This window comes from Scyliorhinus canicula, chromosome 6 (assembly GCF_902713615.1).
Source record: "Scyliorhinus canicula chromosome 6, sScyCan1.1, whole genome shotgun sequence".
NCBI lineage: Eukaryota > Metazoa > Chordata > Chondrichthyes > Carcharhiniformes > Scyliorhinidae > Scyliorhinus > Scyliorhinus canicula.
Window position 1 is genome coordinate 173,568,781 of NC_052151.1, and position 22,299 is coordinate 173,591,079.

Genomic DNA, 22,299 nt, shown 5'->3' on the forward strand with positions numbered 1-22,299 from the left:
CATTATGATATTGGTTGATCATCGAACTCAATAGCCTAATCACACTTTCTCCCCATACCTTTTGATCCCCTTCGCCCCAAGTGCTATGTCTAACTGCTTCTTAAAAACTGTTCACTGTTGTCCTTTCGGGAAGGAAATCTGTCATTTGTGTGACTCCAGACCCACAACAATGGGTTGACTCTTAATTGCTCTTGAGGACAATGAGGAATGGACAAAAATGCTCACCTTGCTAGGGAGACAGAAAACCCATCAATGATTTTTTTAAAACCACCTAAGTCCCAACTTGCCTGGTCCTTTATTACACCTGGGGGGTGCCCCACCCTTTCCCCACTAGAACCTGTCAACCTATTATTCTATCTCAGCCTTTCTCCTACCCAGCACCTATAGAACCAATTATAGCAGCCTGCGACACATTGCAATCTTGTTTCCACACAACCCCTCCAAATCCGAAAGCAAACGCGACCAAATAAGCAGCAAGGAAGCACACACATCAGAGGCAGATAAAGAAGCAGCAGTGTTTTTTAAACTTTATTTCCCGGGTCACTTTTGCCAACTGGCCGAGCTTCGGGACCCACACTGGCTGACCTTCATGACCCACGATGGTTGACCTGCACAACACATGCAACGTTCACTTACCTTTAATGTGAAAAGGGAGCCTGCTTGGTCCTCACAATCTCTCTCCAATCAGGTTCACAGGAGGAGGGGGCATGCATATATCCAGTGCAGACTTCAGCCAGTTCCTATGTGCCATCTTCATCTTTGTGAAGGCACATGTAGGTCGCCATGAAGGGCAACAGCAACAAAATACTTATTTTACTCAGCACTGGATTCTCCAGGGGGATGCTACTCCAGAATGCTGACAGCCTCGTAGGCTTTTGGCATGTTTTTAATGTGGTATCGCAGGTCAGGTATAGCAATATCATGTTTTCATTTGGAGTCAACTGTAAGTTGATAACTGCCTCTTGAGGTCGCAACCTCAAAAGGAATTTTTCACCAACCAATTCTCTTTCAACATGTGAAATTTCTCCTCTCATTTGCCAGTGCTTCCCTGCATACAACACACATTGGCTTTGCATCCTTGTTTGCATTGGCACAATTGACAAAACCATATCTCAAGAAATCATCTTTGTTCCAGAGTTGAGTTTCTCCTTTGTCGGCTGTTCACCGGAGGCCCTGGTGCTCTGTACAGAGCAAACACTAGCACCTCTGTCCTGCCCTGGACTCTCCTGTGCAGCTGATCCAGTTGTGAGATCATGTTCAGTAGGTACACTGCCCATTTGTGGCCATCTCTAACTTATAAGAAATTATTTATCTTCATAGTCCTCTGTATTTGCTTGCCAGCAGCTAATAATAATAACAGGAATAATAATAATCTTTATTGTCACAAGTAGGTTTATATTAATACTGCAATGAGGTTACTATGAAATTCTCCAGTCGCCGCATTCCGAAGCTTGTTCGGGTATACTGAGGGAGAATTCAGAATGTCCAAATTACCTAATAGCACGTCTTTCAGGGCTTGTGGGAGGAAATCGGAGCATCCGGAGGAAACCCATGCAGACACAGGGGAACGTGCAGACAGTTAAGTAACAGACATAGACCATTATACAACAGACAGTGACCCAAGCTGGGAATGGAACCTGGGACCTGGAGCTGTGAAGCAACAGTGGTAACCACCGTGCTACTGTGCTGCAGCTAGAAAATAGAAGAAGCTCTCCGTGATTTGCTGCTAAATGCATGTACATACAGGGCATTTGACATCAGGTGCACCTGCAGGGCGCTTGGCCAGGTCACTGCTGCCACTTCTGACCGACTGCTGCAGCCTTGTTTGAAAATAAATCCTAGTTTGAAAGACAACAAAGCTTTTGGGGGCTTGGGGGTGCAATCAAACCATCGTAAAAAGCTTGGCTAATGCAGTTTAGTTTGGATTAAGGGGATTCCCTGTGGAGTTAATTAGTTTTCAGCTCAGTAAGGTGACGTCGTTACTGGGTGGGGCTTAGTTATCGGGCGTTTTGTAGGAAAAGCAGTTCAGGTGTGAGTTAGATGATGGTGCATCAAGAAGCCAAGCAGTTTGCTCATTGCAGTTCAGTTAAAAGGTATGTCGGCAGACAGGAGAGCTGAGTGGTTGGAAAGGTGAACAAATCAGCTGAAACAGCTTCTGAAGAAATACAGCCAGAGTTTCTGTATGGTTTTGACAGGATGTAAGTATTTTCTTTAAAGCAGTGGCAAAAGATCTCTCATTCTCAAAGAACATCGCTTATAGCAGGCATTACTATGTATTAATGTTATTTAAGTGGATTGAGAGCTGAGATGGTTTGACTTGTTTGAGTGGGAATGAGGATAATTGTCAAGGGTAATGAGTTTACTGTATTGAGTAGCATTGTTTAGGGGTAATTGTGAGTTATTTTCTGGTGTGATGTTAATGATATTTTAATACTGTGTTAATAATAAAGTTTGTTTTAATATACCATATCCTTATTTCTTTTTGCAATCGCCCCTGGAGTGAGGTATTCTTTCCTCACAGTCTTACAAAATGTAAAAAGAATATTGGGGTTTCTGTCCAATATCCTTCCCACTGTTGGGGTCTGTTCCAGGATCGTAATGAAATTGTGGGCTCTTTCCTGGAATCTTAACATATAATTTCTTGTTTGGCTTGGGATTATTGAACTTTAACGACAGTCAGTGTGTATGGACCAGTTGCTTTCTTTCAGATTTTGAAGTTCAAATAGGGAGTAGCTCTTTCAGGTGCAAAAGCTTTCCTGGGTGTGAAAGAGGTCAATCGGGCAGGTTTACAAAGGGTGTCTAAAACAAAACTTTTGGGTTTGGTGAAAAAAACTGCAGTTAACTTTATCTGAAGGGCTGAGGAAGGTAGAGATAAAGACAAGCAATTGCTTAACATTTAAATTTGCCAGAGACACAGCCTGAATTATTAGAATTAGCTAGAATTCAATTACAAATGAAATAATTGGAAATTAAGGAAAAAGCAAAGGGGAGAATGGCTATGGCAGATGAAAAAGAAAAGGAGAAAGTGGGTATGGCAGAAGAAAAATAAAAAGAGAGAGGATTTGTACATCACAAAATGGAAATGAATGAGAGGGAGTTGAAAAGGAAAAGATAATATCCAAAATGTTGGAGTTAAAGGCAATAGTTGAGTGAAGTCTGGAGGGAGGAGAAACACATCCGCTTCAAATCTTCATAGGGTTATCTTTAGATATATTCAAGCACTGCCCAGATTTGATGAGAAAGACGTGGAAGCTTTTTTCATCTCATTGAGAAAGTTGCCAAACAATTGAATTGGTCAAAAACCATGTAGGCAGTGTTTGTTTGAACAAAGTTAGTAGGTAGAGCTAGTGAAATATTTACATCACTATCAGGGGAGGTCTCTTGGGATTATGATGAAGTGAGAAAATAACATTATGTGCATACGAACTAGTGTCAGAAGCCTATATATAGAAGTTTAGAAATCAAAGGAAAGAACCAGATCAGACATATATAGAATTTGAAAGAATTAAACAAAAGCATTTTGATAGGTGGATGAGAGCATTAAAATTAGACCAAAATAGGGTGGCTCGTGGTACAGTGGTTAGCACTGCAGCCTACGGCACTGAGGACATGGGTTCAAATTCCAGCCCTGGGTCACAGTACATGTGGTGTTTGCACATTCTCCCCGTGTCTACATGGGTTTTACCCCCCAAACCCAAAGATATGCAGTTTAGGCGGATTGGCCACGCTAAAATTGCCCGTTAGTTGGAAATATTAATTGGGTACTTGAAATTTATTAAAAAACAAGAAAAAATGATCTGATGCTCTTCGGAAAATTATTATTTTCGAGGAATTTTAAGTTTCACTTCCCGTAGTAGTGAGAACTCATGTGGAAGAGCAAAGAGTTAAAATGCCTAGACTGGCAGCAGAAATGGCTGCTGGTTTTGAATTCGTTCACAAAGCAAAGTCTGGTTTTCAACATCCATTTCAATCTGTGAAGGATAGAAACTGGGGAAATGAGAAATTCCCAGATAGACAAGGCAAAAAAGATCCAGTTAGCAATGTTAAGGAGTGTGCCTCAGGTTAAAAAGGAAACCTATGTTAGTGGTAGAGAGATAAAAAAACGTAAGTGTTTTCATTGTAATAATGTTGGACACAAGTCGCAAAGTACTGGGAAGATAAACTTGTTAAAACACCATAAACCAGAGGGATTTATTAAAGTGGGAAGAAAAAACATTGTTCCAGTAGAAGAAGTGCGACAGAGTATACAGCCTATTCAGAGACTGGTGAATAAGCAGGTGCCTTTTAAGGATTTTATTTGTGAGGGTAAGGTTTACCAGTCTGTACAAGGTCGAGTAGGTAAGGCGATTAAAATCTTCAGGGATACAGTAGCAAGTCAGTGTTTAATGGTGAGAGATAAAGCGGTACATAGTTTGGAAGGAGTTTTGCCAGTAAAGGTGTTGATATGTGGAATTACTGGTGAGAGGAATATGTACTACTATGTAAGGTAAGGTTAGAGCAGTGATTTTCAAACTTTTTTTTCCCGGGATCCACCTTTGTCAACTGACTGACCTTCAGGCCCCATGCTGTCTGGGCTTGCTAACCCAGTCTACCCTTATTCAAGGCAGTGTTTGAGAAACTAAAGTTTTATTGCTCCAGGCAAGGGAAGGAAAATAAATAATCTAGTTTTCCTGTTCTTATTCACTATCCAATAGCCTCTGGTACATTGAATTTATGACAACATTGCATGAGGACAGGATCAAATATGCCTGTGATGTTCTCCCATATATAAAAGTTCACTGTCCAGGATCCAGAGTCACACATGAAGGATAGTTACTCATGAGAAATACTTGTGAACCTGCATTCATTGTGGGACCTTCTCGAGGAAATAAAGAAGTGGAGGAAGAAGACCGAGTTGAGGAGAACAAAGAATAAATATCAGTGTGGGAGAGCCATTTGTGGTTCTTGTAAATAAAACAGCCATAAACCTAATGATAGTTATATTAAAATATTGATTTAGAATTGGCTTAAATGCAATTCAATTATTTGATGCAAGTTTATGCAACTTCAAAGTACACTGTTGGAAACAAGTTCACCAATATTGATGAATGCTGACAACAAAAAACTGACCCACAGACAACAGACAAATTAACTGTTCTGGTTGTTATTAATCAGACTCAATGGATATTAAAAAGTTTCCTCAAACATTCATAATTTTCTAAGATATTCAATTGTGGCATTGTGATGCGCTCATGTCTCCCAGGCCAGAAGACATGCCATTGCAGTCACTTTGTGGAGATCGTTGTCTCCAGTAATGTAGCTCTAGCTGCAATGGCAGCCGATTCTTTCCCACTAAATGTGCTTCCATGCCGTTGCTCACACACCCCACTTATGGTCCCTCAGCAGCAGTGGCACTAAAAGAAGATCTGCAGAATATTTTCAAGCTATTTGTCTGCGCGGAGACATCACAGACACGCACACACTCTCTGGTTCCCTGTCCATGTCCGAGGGCTGTGACTACTCTGACTCTTGTATCTGCTGAGTTTGGCGCTGAGTTCTCTGATGGTCTCCTGTTTCATGAAGGCCTCTTTCTGCTGCAGGATGGTCTCCCGGAGAGGAATGAATGTCCTCTTTGATGTAGTCCACAGGACCACTGTTCTGAATCGGGGCAGAACACATGGTGGTCCGTGTCCAGAGGGGTGGAAATGCAGATGGACCGCGTCTGGGCGAACTGTTGGGCAGCAGCTTTGGCCAGGAGAGGTTGAGGAATCTGACAAACGTTTCGCGGCACAATGTTTTTCAAAGCGGAGCCACCACCGGGAAGGAGTTGTTGGTGGTGTGCTGGCGGTAACCTGAAGCTTACAAGAAATCCGTCAAATAGCTGCTCCGTTTCGCTCACCGGTCCCAGGCACATTGAAAAAAAAAACTGCCGGTCCGCCACATCAGATAGTTTGAGATGCACTGTTCTAGAGGACTGAATTGACGTATTAGACAGGATTCTCCCACAGGCTTCTGAATGCTGACATTAGAAAACTCTGCGTTAGTGGCTGATGGATTCAGAGCACCGTGACCCTTAGCTTCGCGACCCTTCTGACATCCGCCTGCGGCTCACCCGTGGGTCGTGGCCCGCAGTTTGAAAAACCCTGGGTTGGAGAGTTCGGTGAAAAGTGGTGAAGTTGTGGTAGGATAAATAGAAAAATTACCTTTTTCAGGAGTACATTTTAACCTGGGTAACTACAACTGGATCAGAGGTGGGAGTGATGCCAGTGGAAAGTCAAACAACTGAGGTGTTGCAACAAGCATATCCAGGGGTATTTCCGGATTGTGTTGTGACAAGATCACAAAGCCACAGGTTGAGACAAGAGGACGAAAACTTGAGAAGTGCCAATAGGGAAGTTAAAGTTCAGTATTTTATGATGATTCCAGACCAGACCCCAATAGTGGCTAGGATACTGGACCAAAACCCTGATATTTTATTCATATTTTGTAAGACTGTAAGTATACCTCACTCCAGGAATGAATAAGAATAGGTATATAAAACAAACGTTATTACTATCACAGTATTAAAATACCTTTAATGTCACACCAGAAAATAATTTACAATTGCCCCTTAGACAATACTACTCAATAAAGTGAATGCAATGCACTGAATATAATGGAATTTTTCATCAAGGTGGATAGTGACGTAGTTGATTCTGAGTCTAGAGTCCTGAATCTTAATAAAGATGGCATGAGGTGCAAGTTGGGTCTGATAGATTGGGAAACATTACTTAAAGGGATGACAGGGCGGCATGGTAGCACAATGGTTAGCACTGCAGCCTCACGGCGCTGCAGTCCCGTGTTCGATCCAGGCCCCGGGTCACTGTCCGTGTGGAGTTTGCACATTCTCCCCGTGTCTGCGTGGGTCTCGCTCCCACAACATAAAGATGTGCAGGGTAGGTGAATTGGCCATGCTAAATTGCCGCTTAATTGGAAAAAATAGAATTGGGTAGCCTAAATTCATAATAAAAAATAAAAAATAAATGAAAGGGATGACAGTGGATAGGCGATGGCAAACATTCAAGGAGCACATGGGCATCGATTGTTTATTCCTCTCTGGCACAAAAGTAAAATGGGAAAGGTGGCCAATCCATGGCTTAAAGGAAATTGGAGATATACCCGATCCAAAGAAGAATCAGGCAAATTGGCCAAGAAAAACCACAGGTTTAAGGATTGGGAGTTCAGAATTCAGCAAAGAAGAACCAAGGGATTGATTAAAAAGGGGAAAATAGAGTATGCGAGTGAGCTTGCAGGGAACATAAAACCTGATTATAAACGTTTCTGTCGGTCTGGGAAAAGAAAAAGATTGGTGAGGACAGTCTGAAACAGGGGAATGTATAATAGAGGACAAAGAAATGGCTGAGAAAATAAACCCACACTTTGGTTCTGTCTCCACAAATGAGGACACAAATCAGATACCAAAAATGTTGAGGAATGCAGGATTTATGGAGAGGGAGGAACTGAAGGAGATCACTATTAGTAGAGAAATGAGGCAGGATTCTCTTGTGCGGGGATCAAGTCCCCACGCCGGCGGGAAAACTGGCGGGAACCACTCTGGCGTCACCAGCCCCCAAAAGTGCAGAATTCTCCGTACTTCCGGGGGCTAGGTGGATGCTGGAGGGGTTGGCGCCACGCAGCCGGTGCCGAAGGGACTGAGCGAGTTAGCGCATGTGGCGAAGGGTCGGCATGATCTCGCGCATGCGCAGAACCGCCGACGTGGTACCGCGCATGCGCAGATCATCCGGTGTATTCTGCCGCATGCGCAGGGGGTTGTCTTCTCCGCGCCGGCCATGGCGGAGCCCGACAGAGGCCGGCGTGGAAGGAAGGAGTGCCCCCACGGCACAGGCAAGCCCGCAGATCGGTGGGCCCCGATCGCGGGCCAGGCCACCATGGATTTGGATCCACCCCCCCCCCCCCCCCCCCCCCGAGGATCGTACCTGCTGACTTAACTGCCAGGTCCCGCCATGTGGGTCCATGTCTAATTCACGTCGGCATCACTGGCCAGAAATGGACGGGCGCTCGTCCCACCAGGGACCGGAGAAATGCCGCGGCCCCTGACTGGTGTGGCTTGAACCCCGCCCGAAAACCGGCGCCGGATTCTCTGAACCGGTGGGGCGGGGGGGGGGGGGGGGGGGGGCGTGGTCGGAGAATCCCACTGATGGTGTTGAGGAAATTGTCGGGATTGAAGGCTGATAAATTCTGAGGGCTTGATAATCTACATCCCAGAGTATTTACGGAGTGGCTCTAAATAGTGGATACATTGGTGGTAATCATTCAGGTTTCTATAGACTCTGGAACAGTTCTTATAGATTGGAGGGTAGCTAGTATAACTCCATTATTTAAAAAGGAAGATAGAGAGAAAATAGGAAATTATAGACCAGTAAGCCTGACTTCATGCTTGACAAATCTACTGCAATTCTTCGAGGATGTAACGAGTAGAGTTGATAAGGGGAAGCCAATGGGTGTGGTATGTGGACACTCAGAAGGCTTTTGACAAAGCGCATGGGGAGGTGGTGGCGTATTGGTATTGTCACTGCACTACTCAACCAGAAACCCAGGGTAATGCTCTGGGGACCCAGGTTCGAATCCCACCACTGCAGATGGTGAAATTAGAATCCAATAAAAATCTGGACATAATCCTTTTTAGGGCAGCACGGTAGCATGGTGGTTAGCATAAATGCTTCACAGCTCCAGGGTCCCAGGTTCGATTCCCGGCTGGGTCACTGTCTGTGCGGAGTCTGCACGTCCTCCCCGTGTGTGCATGGGTTTCCTCCGGGTGCTCCGGTTTCCTCCCACAGTCCAAAGATGTGCGGGTTAGGTGGATTGGCCATGCTAAATTGCCCGTAGTGTCCTAAAAAGTAAGGTTGGGGGGGGGGGGGGGGGGCTGTTGGGTTACGGGTATAGGGTGGATACGTGGGTTTGAGAAGGGTGATCATTGCTTGGCACAACATCGAGGGCCGAAGGGCCTGTTCTGTGCTGCACTGTTCTATGTTCTATAAAAGTCTAATAAAGACCATGAAACCATGGCTGATTGTCATAAAAACCCACCTAGTTAACTAATGTCCTTTAGGGAAGGAAATCTGCTGTCCTTACTTGGTCTGGCCTACATGTGACTCCAGCAATGTGGTTGACTCTTAACTGCCCCCTCAAGGGCAATAAATGCTGGCCCAGCCAGCGACACCCACGTCCTATGAACAAATGTTTAAAAAAATTAGTGGTGGTGTATTGAGATGGTTAGAAAACTGGTTGGTAGACAGGAAACAAAGAGCAAGAATTAACAGTTCTTTTTCCAATTGGCAGGCAGTGATTACATTCATCCCAAATTTGAAAAAAAAACATTATTGAGGGCAGTTTCTTATTGTGGTTATTATTTATTACTCTGTGTACTCTTATCAAGATTTAAGTTAAAATGTGTTGATACCTGGAGATTTATTGTCACAAATTGCACATGATGGATTTTAGGCAGTAGGACCACCAACCTCTTTGGTATTATTCATTTTCCCTCGTTCTTTTAGACACCCAAAGAAGTGACAATGCTTTTTATCTGATAAGTCAATACTTATGGAGGCCAGCCAAGACAACTGTGTCATATTGTAGCTGTCATTCAACGGGCAAGAATATTTATTGCCCATTGCCCATTGCTCTTGAGAAGATGGTGATGAGCGTCATTGAACCATGTGGTGTAAAGTATACCAAAGTGCTTTTCCGGAGGGAGTTCAAAGATATGGACCCAGCAACAGAACTCTGACCTGCTTTTGGTGCCGCAGTATTTGTATGGCTGGGAAGGAAGACTAAGGGCACTATCCACGCCCAGACGGTGGCGCGGCTGGTAGGTGCAACGAGAGCCCTCTTCTGGGATGCACCCAGCTCGCCATGCCTCGCGAGGTGCAATGTGATCTCGCGAGACATTGCAACATGAATCCTGGCCGTTGTGGGCGGGATCACTATCTGGTACATTTTCATATTAGAACGAGTCAGCTCGTCAGACCAGCTGGGGGTTTGGAGGTCCCCGAGTGGTTCCCGTCTCGGCAGCATGTCAACGTGCACTGTTGCTGCCACCCGGGCATATTGGCACTGCCAACCTGGCAGTGTCAAATTGCCCAGGTGGCACTGCCACTGCATTTTTCCCATGCCGTGATAGGGTCTGAAGGTGCCTTGCCCATGTGAGGTGGGGTTCAGAAGGGCCCGTGGACCCCCTTATAGGTGAGTTGGGGCTTTGGTCAAGTGTCACGTCGGGGGGGTCGAGAGATCAGGGCACCATTTAAAAATGGCGTCCCGATCACTTCCTGCACCGAGGACCAGGACTGAGGCGAGTGGAGCTCGTCAGTGCAGGAAATGGGACTAAGTGAGACTTCGGCAGGGCATTCCCCACTGATGCCCAGAGGCTCGATAGATAGTGTGGTGTTTCTCGGCGCATGCACTCATCCTAAAAGGGGTTAGTATTTGAAAATAAAGTAGTTAAAAATATGGAGAAAGACAGTAAATTGGTCTGACATAGATTGCTCCAGTTCTGCCACAGGCTCATAGGACTAAATGGTCTACTTCAGTGCTGTAATTTATAAAATTCTATGAGATTCTTCAGGTGCCACGATGTTTTTTCTACAGCTCAGGCCTATTTGCTTTTGGAGTACAGGTGACTTTTATTTTGATATTAGAATTGTAGCAGCAATTTAGTTCCAGTTCTCTCCATCAGATAGTACTTAGCCAATTGCCGTCATGCTTTGCATTATTCGCTTAAAGCTGCAGTGATGTTATATCTGCACACTCTACTTTCCAGTGGTAGCCATCTTATTGCGACAAAGCCTTACATGAACATTAGGCCCAAAGTACTGAGTGGAAATAACATCCTGCCTTTGCGAGGTTGCACTGTGTTATATTATAATGCATCTCCAGACTTTATTGTGATAAACTGAAATGAATCTATTCTTAGGCTGAGTATTTTCTCAGATCTACCTCCTGCTACACCATAAAAAGGCTTTCTGCTACATGGGGTTAATAAGTGAAATGGACGGAATGTGACTCTTGTTCAAACGCCTGTGAGCATCTTGCAGTGGCAAATATCGGGGCACTTTAATGTCCCATGTAGGGACAGGATGTTTGATTAACAGTTAATTTGCACACAATGTAATTGAAAAAAAATGTTTTTATTGAAGTTTTGCATTTTATACACTACATTCAGCACAGGTATGTGCGTTGGTTACAAGATACAAGACATTTCCCTTTGTATCAACCTATTTTGTTGTTTCAGGATCTTTTCTTGGGTCGGTTATTATACAATGGCTATACAATAAATCTTCTATTTACATGTCTGCAGGGTTTCCCCATCTCCTCCCTCCCGCTTTGTCATTTGGCCCCCACCTCCCTTCTCCCCCACCCCCCCATTTCACTTTTGGTGTTTCTTTGGCGGTTCCGTTTCTTGTGGCCTCGCTCTGGGCCTCCTGATATCTGTTTTACGGCCTCCCCCGCTCTCTCTTTGGCCTCTCCTGCCCCCCACTCCCCTCCCTTCCTTGTCCATTCCTTGCAATCGCTTAGGTCCCATTTTCCCCCACCTCCCCTCGCTCTATTGGTTGTTTGGCCTCGAACAGGTCCATGTTTTGTGGAAGCCATCATCTGATCCTTGGATAGCGAACTTGATATTTTCCCGGTGGACAAATTCTGCCAGGTCTGCCAGTCAGTCTGCCGCTGTGGATGGTGCTGCTGATTGCCAGCCAAGCAGGTTTCTCCAGAGGGCGATTAGAGAAGCAAAGGCAAGGGCGTCGGCCCTCTTCTCCATGAATAGTTCTGGCTGGTCCGATGCCTCAAAGACTGCCACTCTCGGGCATGGCGTCACCTTCACCTCTAAAACCTTGGACATTGCCTCGAAGAAGGCTACCCAGAACATGTGGGTGTGGTTGGCCGGGCCTCCCTGCACCGTTCACATTTATCCTCCACCTCCCGGAGGAAGCTGCTCATTCGGGTTCTTGTCAGGTGTGCTCTGAGCACCACTTTCAGCTGCATGAAGCTTAGCCCTGCTCAAGAGGAGGTGGCGTTGGCCCTGCTCAGTGCTTCTCTCCAGTGTCTCCACCCTATTTCTGTCCCTAGTTTTTCCTCCCATTTTTCCCTTGTTTCGTCCAGTGGGGATTGTGTCCTTTCTAATAGTCGTCCATTCAGACCCCTGCAGTTTCCCATCCCCACATTGCCCATGTCCAGTTGCTACTCTGACATTATGTGTCTCGGGGTCCATGGGTATGTTGTTGTCTCCTTGCAGGGAAAGTTCTTAACCTGTAGATGTCAAAGTTTGTTTCTGCTAGGTAGCTCCAATCTCTCCGTCAGTTCCTCTAGGGTCGCTAGTCTGTCTTCTGTGTAAAGGTCTCTAACAGCCAGTGCCCCCCCCCCCCCCCGTCCTGTCTCCACATCTTAAAGGTGGCGTGAAGCATGGCTGGTGCGAACCTATGGTTGCCGCAGATGGGGGCCATGGTGGATATTTCAGTCAAACCGAAGTGCAGCCTCATCTGGTTCCAGGTTCTGAGGGTGGCTACCACCACTGGGCTTGTTGAGTGTTTTGTTGGTGGGGATGGGGGGCACTTCCATGGTGAGGGCCCACAGGGTCGTCCCAGTACAGGAGCTCTCCTCCATCCTCACCCATTCCGCGTCTGCTTCTTTCACCCATCACCTCATTATTTTACCCGTAGCTGCCCAGTGGTCGTATTGTAGGTTTGGGAGGGTCAGGCCCCCCATGTTTCTTCTTCTGTAGGATTTTTTTGGGGATCCTTCCTCCCGCCCCACACAAACACCATAATCATCTTATCTATCGTGTTAAAAAAGGCCTTGGGGATGTAGATTGGTATGGACCCGAACAGGAAGAGGAACCTGGGCAGTACGTTCATCTTGATCATCCGTACCCTTCCCGCCAGGGAGAGCGGGAGTATATCCCATCTTTTGTAGGTCCATTTTTACTTCCTTCACCGGACTGGTCAGGTTCCACTTGTGGATTCCTGTCTAGTCATGGGCAATCTGGATCCACAGGTAGCGGAATTTATTTTGGGCTAATTTGAATGATAATCCCTCCAGCTCCGCCCCTCCCCCTTTCAGGTTCACAGGGAATACTTCACTCTTGCTCAGGTTGAGTTTGTAGCCCGAGAAGGCTCTAAACTCTCTCAGGAGCTTCATGATCCCTTCCATTGCCACTTTGCGGGTCCGAGATGTAGAGGAGCAGGTCACCCACATAGAGCGAGACTCTGCTCTCTGTCTCCTCTGCGGATTCCCTTCCAGCTTCTCGCCGCTCTGAGGGCGATAGCCAGCAGTTGGATTTCCAGGGTGAAAAAGAGTGGGGACAGCAGGCATTCCTGCCTTGTGCCTCTGTGCACCTGGAAGTATTCACAGCTGGTGCCGGTCCATACACTCACCTTAGGGGTGTTGTACAGGGGTTTCACCCATGAGGTGAACCCTGTTCCTAGCCCAAACTGCCTTCGTACCTCAATGAGGTACTTCCACTCGACTCTGTCGAAGGCCTTCTCTGCATCTAGGGAGACGATCACCTTTAGTCATTATCACTTTCAGCAGTCGTCTGATGTTCGTTGGTGGCTTGTGTTAGCGTTGGAGGCAGGGTGTTCTTCGCTAGCGAGTCTGCGGACATCTCCCGCAGCTGCGGGGCCATTGCCATTGCAAAATATTTGTAGAAGCCCGCTGGGAACTCGTCTTGTCCCAGCACCTTCCTCGCCTGCATGCAGTTGATGCTCTCCATAATTTCTCCCAGTCCTATTGGTGCTTCCATCCCCCTCCGTCTATCGTCCTCAACAACTGGCATGTCCAGACCATCGAGGAACTGTTTCATCCCCGCGTCCCTGTTGTGGGGCTTGGAGGTGTACAGCCCCCAGTAGAACGCTTTGAAAGCTTTGTTAACCTTTTTGGTTTGGCTACCAGTCCGCCTCTGCTATCCTTCACCTGGGCTATTTCCCTCGTGACTGCCTGCTTTCTCAGCTGGTGAGCTAGCAGGCAGCTAGCCTTGTCTCCGTGTTCATAGTTAGTGCACTGCCTTCCTGGTGGATAGCAGGTTAAAGTCCATTTGCAGCTATTTCCTCTCCAACAGAGGCTCTACGGTTATGGCCTCGGTGTACTTTCTGTCAACCTCCAGAATGGAACCAATCAGTTGTTGCCTAGCTGCCCTCTCTTCCCTGTCTCTACATGTCTTTGAGGTGATAATTTCACCTCTAATCACCGCCTTTAGTGCCTCCCAGATCATGGAAGGTGAGACTTCCCGGTTCCGGTTGTTAGTAATGTACTCTCCCATGCTGTAAATGAGAATCTGATTTAAGATGTAATGGTGATGTACAGGTTCCTCGGAAATCGGGTAGTGCGGTTGTAAAAGGAAGGTGGGGGCTGCTGGCTTCGTAAACATTAAAAAAATATATAAATTTAAGAGTACCCAATTCATTTTTTCCAATTAAGGGGCAATTTAGCATGGTCAATCCACCTAGCCTGCACATCTTTGGGTTGTGGGGGCGAAACCCACGCAAACACGGGGAGAATGTGCAAACTCCACACGGACAGTGACCCAGAGCCGGGATCGAACCCGGGACCTCGGCGCCATGAGGCAGCAATGCTAACCACTGTGCCACCGTGCTGCCCTGGCTTTGTAAACATTAAGAAGCTCTTCAACCTCCCTCACCTCCCCAGTGCTCACCTATCACTGGCTTCAATCGGTGACTTGTCACCGCCCCACTTATTCTCCTATCAAGACCTCCGAGCATTAACCTCCACCAGCCCCACCTGCCAACCGCCCCCTCACCATCTCATGCCAATGTCCCACACTCCCAACCCCCACCCTAATTATCAAGGACTATCCTCATTGTTCAGGCTGCCCTTTAGACCGGACCTGCTGAGTTTATCCAGTATTTTCTGCTTTCGGTTCAGAATTCCAGCAGCTGCAGTTCTTTTGCTTTTCTTGAACTATTAATGAGGTGCTGCCTCAGCGATCAGCATCCCCAGCCTCACTAAAACAAACCCTCTTGCTTCCCATTAAGTATTGGGCCTAATATTTCAGCATTCTTGCCCCCACATGTTATACGCACGAACGAGTGAATATACCAGTGACATACTCCAAACAACTTCCTTGTGTTTTTACCTTCTCCTGTATTTCACACAATAGTGAGAGAACATTGAAACTTGGCTAAGTTCCATAATGTTTTTGAAAAGAGTGTATTGTTACCATAGTGATATAATAACAAGACACTTCCACTGCCAAGAACTAATCTTTATTTTGAATTTCAAACAGGTAATTGCTATTGTGATGGATATTTTCACTGATGTGGACATCTTTAAGGATGTTCTCGAGGCTGCAACAAGAGGAGTCCCGGTCTACATCGTGCTTGATGACTCTAACTTCAATCACTTTACCAAAATGTGTGAGAAACAAGGAGTTCACCTTCAGCGGCTCATGGTAAGGCTTTCTTGCTTTGGAGGTCGCTAGTCCTTCCTCGCTAAAGTGAGTACATATGTTTGCCCCGGGTTTTGGTTTCAAAGGCGATGATACAGTTGCAAAGTGTGCCCAAGGCAGGAGGTGCAACGCCAGCCAAAACCTGGGCTGCAGACATCAGCTGAATAAGGTGCTGCCTACTTGGTGCTCCATCCACAGGCTGCCACCAGCCTCCCCAGTAGCCATCCTTGGGCAAGTACCAGGGAGCACAGTTCATCAGGAGGGGGCTCTTGCCCCTGAGCTGCATTTGACCCAGTGACAAGGAAGGAATGGCAATAAATACCAAGTGTTGGGATGGTTAATGACTCGGAGGGAAACTTGGGAGGCGACGATGTTCTTCTAGGTGGAGTAGCGTACGGATTTGGGAGGTACTGCAAGACACCAGACATTGAAGTTCCAGCACTTCAGTGGCAGAGGGAAGGGATGTTTAGATATTGACGGTGAATGAGGTACCGATCAAGAGGGCTGCTTTGCCTCGTTGGTGCCGAGCTGTTTGATCCTCCAGCCAAGTGGAGAGTATTTCATCATACTCCTGTCCTGTGCTTAGTAGGTGCTGTCGAGGCTTTGGAAAGCCACCACTACAGAGTAGCCTGTCACTGATCTGTTCTTAGTAACCATGGTATTTATGTGGCTAGCTCTGTTAACCCAGAGAGAGAAACCAGTAAGACTTGGGAAATGGCTGGTAATGGTCTGAACTGGAGTTCCATTTTCAGGTATACGTGACCAGTTCAGACTGGCACCAATCATTCTCCCAAATTACACTGTTTCTTTCCTTCTGGAAAATTTCAGGTCAAATAACTAAGTCATTGATGTTTGGGGACTTGGTGATTGTAATATTGTTGAATGTGAATAGAAAGTGGTTATGCACTTTCTTGTTGGAGATGTCCATTGCCTGGCACTGGTGTAGCGTGCATGTTATTTGTCTCTAATCAGCCCAAGGCTCAATGTTGTCCAGGTCTTGCTGCATTTGGACATGGACTGCTTCGGTATCTGAGCAGTTGCAAATTGTGACATGAACATTGTGTAATCATCACTGAATATCCCCACTTCTGATCTTATGATGTGGGGAAGGTTATTAATGAAACAGTTGAAGATATGGGCCCGAAATGATTGACCTTCAACGACCACAACCATGTTCCTTTATGCTAAGTATGACTCCAGTTTCAGTAGGGCTTCATGGTGCTACACTTGGTTAAGGTCTGTCTTGACGTGGATCAGTGACATGGCGGGATTTATAAAATTGGAAAAGGTCAAATTTGCCCTGAGAGGATCAATACAAGGGTTCTATAAACGATGGCAGCCTTTTCTGGACTTCCTGGCTCAGAGATAGGTAACTGGGTCAATAGCAGCAGCAACCCGGGGGGGGGGGGGGGGGGGGGGGGGGGGGTGCATTATTGTAGTGTTTATTCTGTAACTTTATAGTGTGTTAATTTGCGTTGTTGTTAAAATGCTGGGTTGTTCATGGGGATGGGGCGAATGTATATGATTGTTAATATTATTGTTATTTTCGGTATTTTACTAAGGTGCGTTATTGTTGTATAAAATCAAAATTTCTCAATAAAAATTATTTAAAAAAAAAAGAATAGTCATATCACCTCACCTCCTGAGCTTTTGTTTGGACCAAGGCTATAATGAGGTCTGGAGCGGAGTGGTCCTCCAAACCCAACTGAACATCAATGTGCAGGTCATTGGTGAGCAATTGCTGCTTTATAGCATGGAAGATGACATTTTCCACCAATTTGCTGTTGATTGATGGGGCTGAAATTGGTCGATTAGATTTGTTCTGTGTTTTATTTTGTGGGCATACGTGGGCAATTTTCCATATTGTCAGATAAACGTCAGGCAGTGTTGTAGCTAAACTGAACTGTTCGGTTCTGGCAGAGATCATTCTGGAGCACAAATCTTCAGGATTAAGGTGGGAGATTATTGGCGCCCATAGAATTGTTGTGTTCAATGCACTCACTCAGCCTACCATAAATCAAATTAACTGCTGTGGTAGGGGATCTCAGAAGGAGGTGAAAAAGGAATATTCCCTATAACTTTCTTTGGAGATAGTGGGCGCGATTCTCCCAAAGGGAGACAAAGTGCTGACGCCAGAGTGAAAACTGGAGTGTTTCACTCCGGCGTCGGAGGCCACTCCTCACCCCCTATTCTCCCACCCCATGGGGCTAGGAGCGGCGGCGCGTCAATCTCGCACGCTGGGCCTTGACGCCCGTGTCAAAGTGGCGCCGCCGGCCGCGTCATTGCGCAGTTGCCGTCCTCCCCTCCGCTGCCCCGCAAGATATGGAGTATTGATCTTGTGGGGCGGCGGAGGGAAAAGAGTGCGTCTTTCAGAGACGCCGGCCCGACGATCGGTGGGCACCGATCGCAGGCCAGACCCCTCCTGAGCACCCCCCTGGTGCTCGATCCTTCCTCCGCCTCCCACAGGCCCCACACGCAGCAGTCACACGCTGTTCACGCCGGCAGCGACCAGGTGTGGTTGGCGCCGGCGTGAACCGGTCGTATTAGGCAGGCCGCTCGGCCCATCCAGGCTGGAGAATCGCCGCTTGACCGGAGCGGCGATTCTCCGAGTGGCCTGTCGCAAAACGCGGCACTCCCGCGATTCTCCCGCCCGGCGTGGGGGTCGGAGAATCGCGTCCAGTTACTATCCTTCATTCCCATCTTGTGCATTCACATGTTGCCTCCCCCCCCCGCCCCCCCCCTCCCCCCCCGACTCATTGAGGATAGGAACCTTTATGGAGACTCCTCCTCCCATTAGCTTTTTAATTGTCCCTATCATTCATAACTGGATGAGGTAAGGCTGCAGGTCTTTGACCTGATCTGTTGGTTGTGGGACTGCTTGGTTCTAATTATAGCTTATTGGTTTTGATGTTTAACATGCATGTAGTTTTGTGTTTCCAGACATGTCATATTCTGCTCAAACATGTCATGGAGGCACGGGTAAACGATGGGACGGTGCCACAGTGGTTAGCACTGTTGCGTCATAGTGCCAGGGACCCAGGGTTCAGTTCTGGCCTTGAGTAACTTGTCTGTGTGAAGTTTGCACTTTCTCCCGTTGTCTGTGTGGGTTTCCTCCGGGTGCTCTGGTTTCCTCCCACAGTCCAAAGATGTGCAGGTTAGGTGTATTGACCATAATCAATTGCTCCTTATGTTCGGTGGGGTTACGTGGTACGGCGGTGGTGTCGGCCGAGGTAAGATGCTCTGTGAGAGGGTCGGTGCGGTCCGATGATATGGGTTGGGTAATACTATCAGAGAAATCAGACTAACTTCCAATTCACCCATTTGAATGTCAGTTGTTTCAAAAGCAAAACGAAAATGCTGGAAAACTCAGCAGGTCTGGCAGCATCTGTAGGGAGAGAAAAGAGCAAATGTTTTGAGTCCAATGACCCTTTGTCAATGTTTTGGGTCATCTGGACTCGAAACTTTAGCTCTTTTCTCTCCTTACAGATGCTGCCAGACCTGCTGAGATTTTCTAGCATGTTCTCTTTGGTTTCAGATTCCAGCATCCGCAGAAATTTACTTTTATCCAGTGTTTCAAAAGCACTTTTGTTTGGTTTATCAGAGTGGAAATACCCTCATAAAACGTTAACATGGATAAGTCAGCAAATTCCATTCTACTGCTAAAAGTACAGATGTATCATATTTACGGTACAGAAATGAAAGCTGCTACTAAATACCTTTTCTGAAATTGTACATCAGAGTCAATTACGTGTTTGGGGAGACTGTAAGGCGCATGTAGACTTGGAAGGCACAATATAAGAAATCTCAGTAATGTGTTTTATTTCATCCATAACTATCACAAACTATGTCAAAGTGATGAATGTGGCTTTTTCCCAGGGTAGAAGAATCAATTACTAAGGTGTGTGGGGCAAAGTCGAGAGGAGATGTGCAAGGGAAGTATTTTTACACAGAGGGTAGTGGGTGCCTGGAACTCTCTGCCGGAGGAGGTGGTGGAAGCAGGGACGATAGTGACATTTAAGGGGCATCTTGACAAATACATGAATAGGATGGGAATAGAGGGATACGGACCACGGAAGTGTAAAAGGTTTTAGGTTAGACGGGCAGCATGGTCGGTGCAGGCTTTGGAGGGCCGTTGCTATGCTGTTCTTTTCTTTGTTGTTTGTGAAATACAGAGACATGCTCACTGCTCTAGATGTGGATCAGCAAACCACATGATTTTTGTATATGACAGCGACATTGAAGATGCCGTAACTGAAAGTAGTATAATTCCTAGACTAGTGACCTCATCATGATAATAAACACTGAGTGTTTGTTTTCTCCCAGGTTTAGTATCAGCTTGAGTTTCACTGATTGGGTGGCAAAGTTTTAGGCAGCATTTCAAAGAACTGCTTTCCTGCCTGGCATGTTAATTCCCAACCCCATCTCCATTCAAAATGACAGAATCGAACACTGGAGTAAATTTATTTTATGCTGATCATGGTTAGTCAGAGACCTCTTCCAGTGTTGAATATGGTCCCACTACAATATATCGTTGCAGTGTTACAACGCAACCTGTTACACAGCTCTGCCCTCGGCTAGAAGACTGAGCAAATTTTTCTGAAGTATGAAGTAATTTTAAAACATCAAATTCATTAATGGTATTTGGGCATTGCTGGTGAGGCCGGGATTTATTGCCCATCTCTAGTTGTCCCTTGAGAAGGTAAGTCACCTTCTTGAAGTGCTGCAACTGGTTGTGACAGTTTTTTTTTACGCATTTGAGCAATTTCCAAGACCATTTCAGAGGGCAGTTAAGAGGCATCTTTCTGCCTGGAATTGTGCGATCTGCTCTGGGAGTTGTCTGTGACAGTTTTTGTGAAATGTGTCAGATATGAGATGAGGAGGAGTGAGTGTTGCTCTTGTGGTGAGTGTCTGAGGAGGTTGAGAGGTAGGGAGACGCAATGCAGCAATTGTAAGTGGGGCAATGCAGCGAACTGTAGTAGTCAGGCTGGAGGTGGTAAAGATGATCAGCAGAGAGCAAGACGGTAATAGTGTTATCATGGTACAAAAGCAATATACAACAGATGCTGCAAATCTGAATAAAATCACAACAGAAGATGTGGAAATGTTCAAAGTGGCACCATCTGTGAAGACAGAAAAGGAGTTAACATTTCAGGCCTGTGACCTTTCTTACCTTAGTAACTCTGTTGAGGTAATTGACTTTTTTCCAATATTGCAGCCATGTTTTTAGAGCTGAGTCTCAGTTGTGGGGTTGGGGAGGGGGGAGGGGTGGGTTTCTGCCTAAGGGAGAATTGGATCGAAAGGGAAAATACTGGAAAATCTCAGCAAGTCTGGCAGCATCTGCCTCTCTGTCTCTGCCTCCCACCTGCACCAGGGTCTCCCAAAAAGCCAGGAGAACCTAAATGCCCTTTCAATATTTGCTGCCGTTTCTCTTCTTCCAAATCTCTCCTTCCACCTGCATCCTGAGCATACCTTTGTAAGTGGCAGCAGAGAGGTCCATTATCTGTCCCCCTCGACCCTCCCAAACAAGTATGCTGCCAACAAATAACACTGATTGAGTAATCGCAATGAGCAAGCAGCACAAATGTTATATGCTTCCTGTGGCAACTTAAACTGACTGTTGCAGTGAACCCTATATATCCTCTATGACCCCATTATCAGTGCAATTACATTTCCCGGTCATAATATTAGTAAAGATTATTTAGATGACAAGAAACATTGTTTCTTCCTCACCAATTTTGTCATGTTTGCCATTTTGTAGACAGGACAAAAATTAGTGTGCGGGTTGTCCTGATGTGCTGCCCTTAATTCCGTAAAAAAACGACAAAAACCCTGCACAAGTACAGTTTCTCTGGGGTTTCTGCTGAGGTTATGGTGGAAAATTGGAAGAACCCGCACAGAAACTTTACCGCATTTATACCAGGAGCTGTCACTGAAGATGGACTGACAAAATAATTGAACAAATATGAGTTGGTCTGAGAGATTTTGTATGGGCTTGGTCAAGCTCCTGTTTGATTACTCGGTTGAATTTGTTTTGGGGGGGGGGGGGGGGGGGGGGGCGACAAAGGCAAAATACTTCAGATGCTGCAAATCAGAAAGAAAAACAGCACATCTGTCAGCATCTGTCAGAACTGGGAAAGATTAGAGTGCAATAGGTTTTAAACAAGTGAAATGGAGGAGGAAAGCATAAAGAACAAAAGGGAATGTCTGTGATAGGATGCAAGATAGTGTGGTATTATCATAACTATCAGCTTTACAGAGAGCTGCAGATACTACTATATAAAGCAGTGATGCTGGACCTTAGGGGAGGAGTGTAAGCAGGAAGATCATAAGTGAAGGTCATAAGAGCAGTTTGTCCCAGGTTCGATCCCGGCTCTGGGTCACTGTCTGTGTGGAGTTTGCACATTCTCCCCGTGTCTGCGTGGGTTTCACCCCCACAACCCAAAAATGTGCAGAGTAGGTGGATTGGCCACGCTAAATTGCCCCTTAATTGGAAAAAATAATTGGGTAATCTAAATTTAAAAAAAAAAAAATAAGAGCAGTTTGTGTGAGAAGGTTAGATTATAGTTTATACCAGTGGTGATAAATGTAGTTAGATGTATTGATCCATTCTGCATTCTAAAGGACTAATAATAATAATCTTTATTGTCACAATTAGGTTTACATTAAGTTACTGTGAAAAGCCCCTAGTCGTCACATTCCGGTGCCTGTTCGGGTACACAGATGGCGAATTCAGAATGTCCAATTCACCTAACAGTACATCTTTCGGGACTTGTGGGAGGAAACCGAAGCACCCGGAGGAAACCCACACAGACACAGGGAGAACGTGCAGACTCCGCACTGACACTGAGCCGAGCCGGGAATCGAAC

General features: G+C 46.1%; 1 protein-coding gene across 1 annotated transcript in view; it reads left to right on the top strand.

Annotated features, from left to right (window-relative positions):
* Positions 1-22,299, top strand: part of fam83b (family with sequence similarity 83 member B) — a 56,253-nt gene that overhangs the window by 5,360 nt on the left and 28,594 nt on the right. Inside the window, 1 exon segment of the mRNA XM_038800459.1 lies at positions 15,272-15,436. Within this exon segment, the coding sequence (XP_038656387.1) occupies positions 15,272-15,436 (165 nt within the window).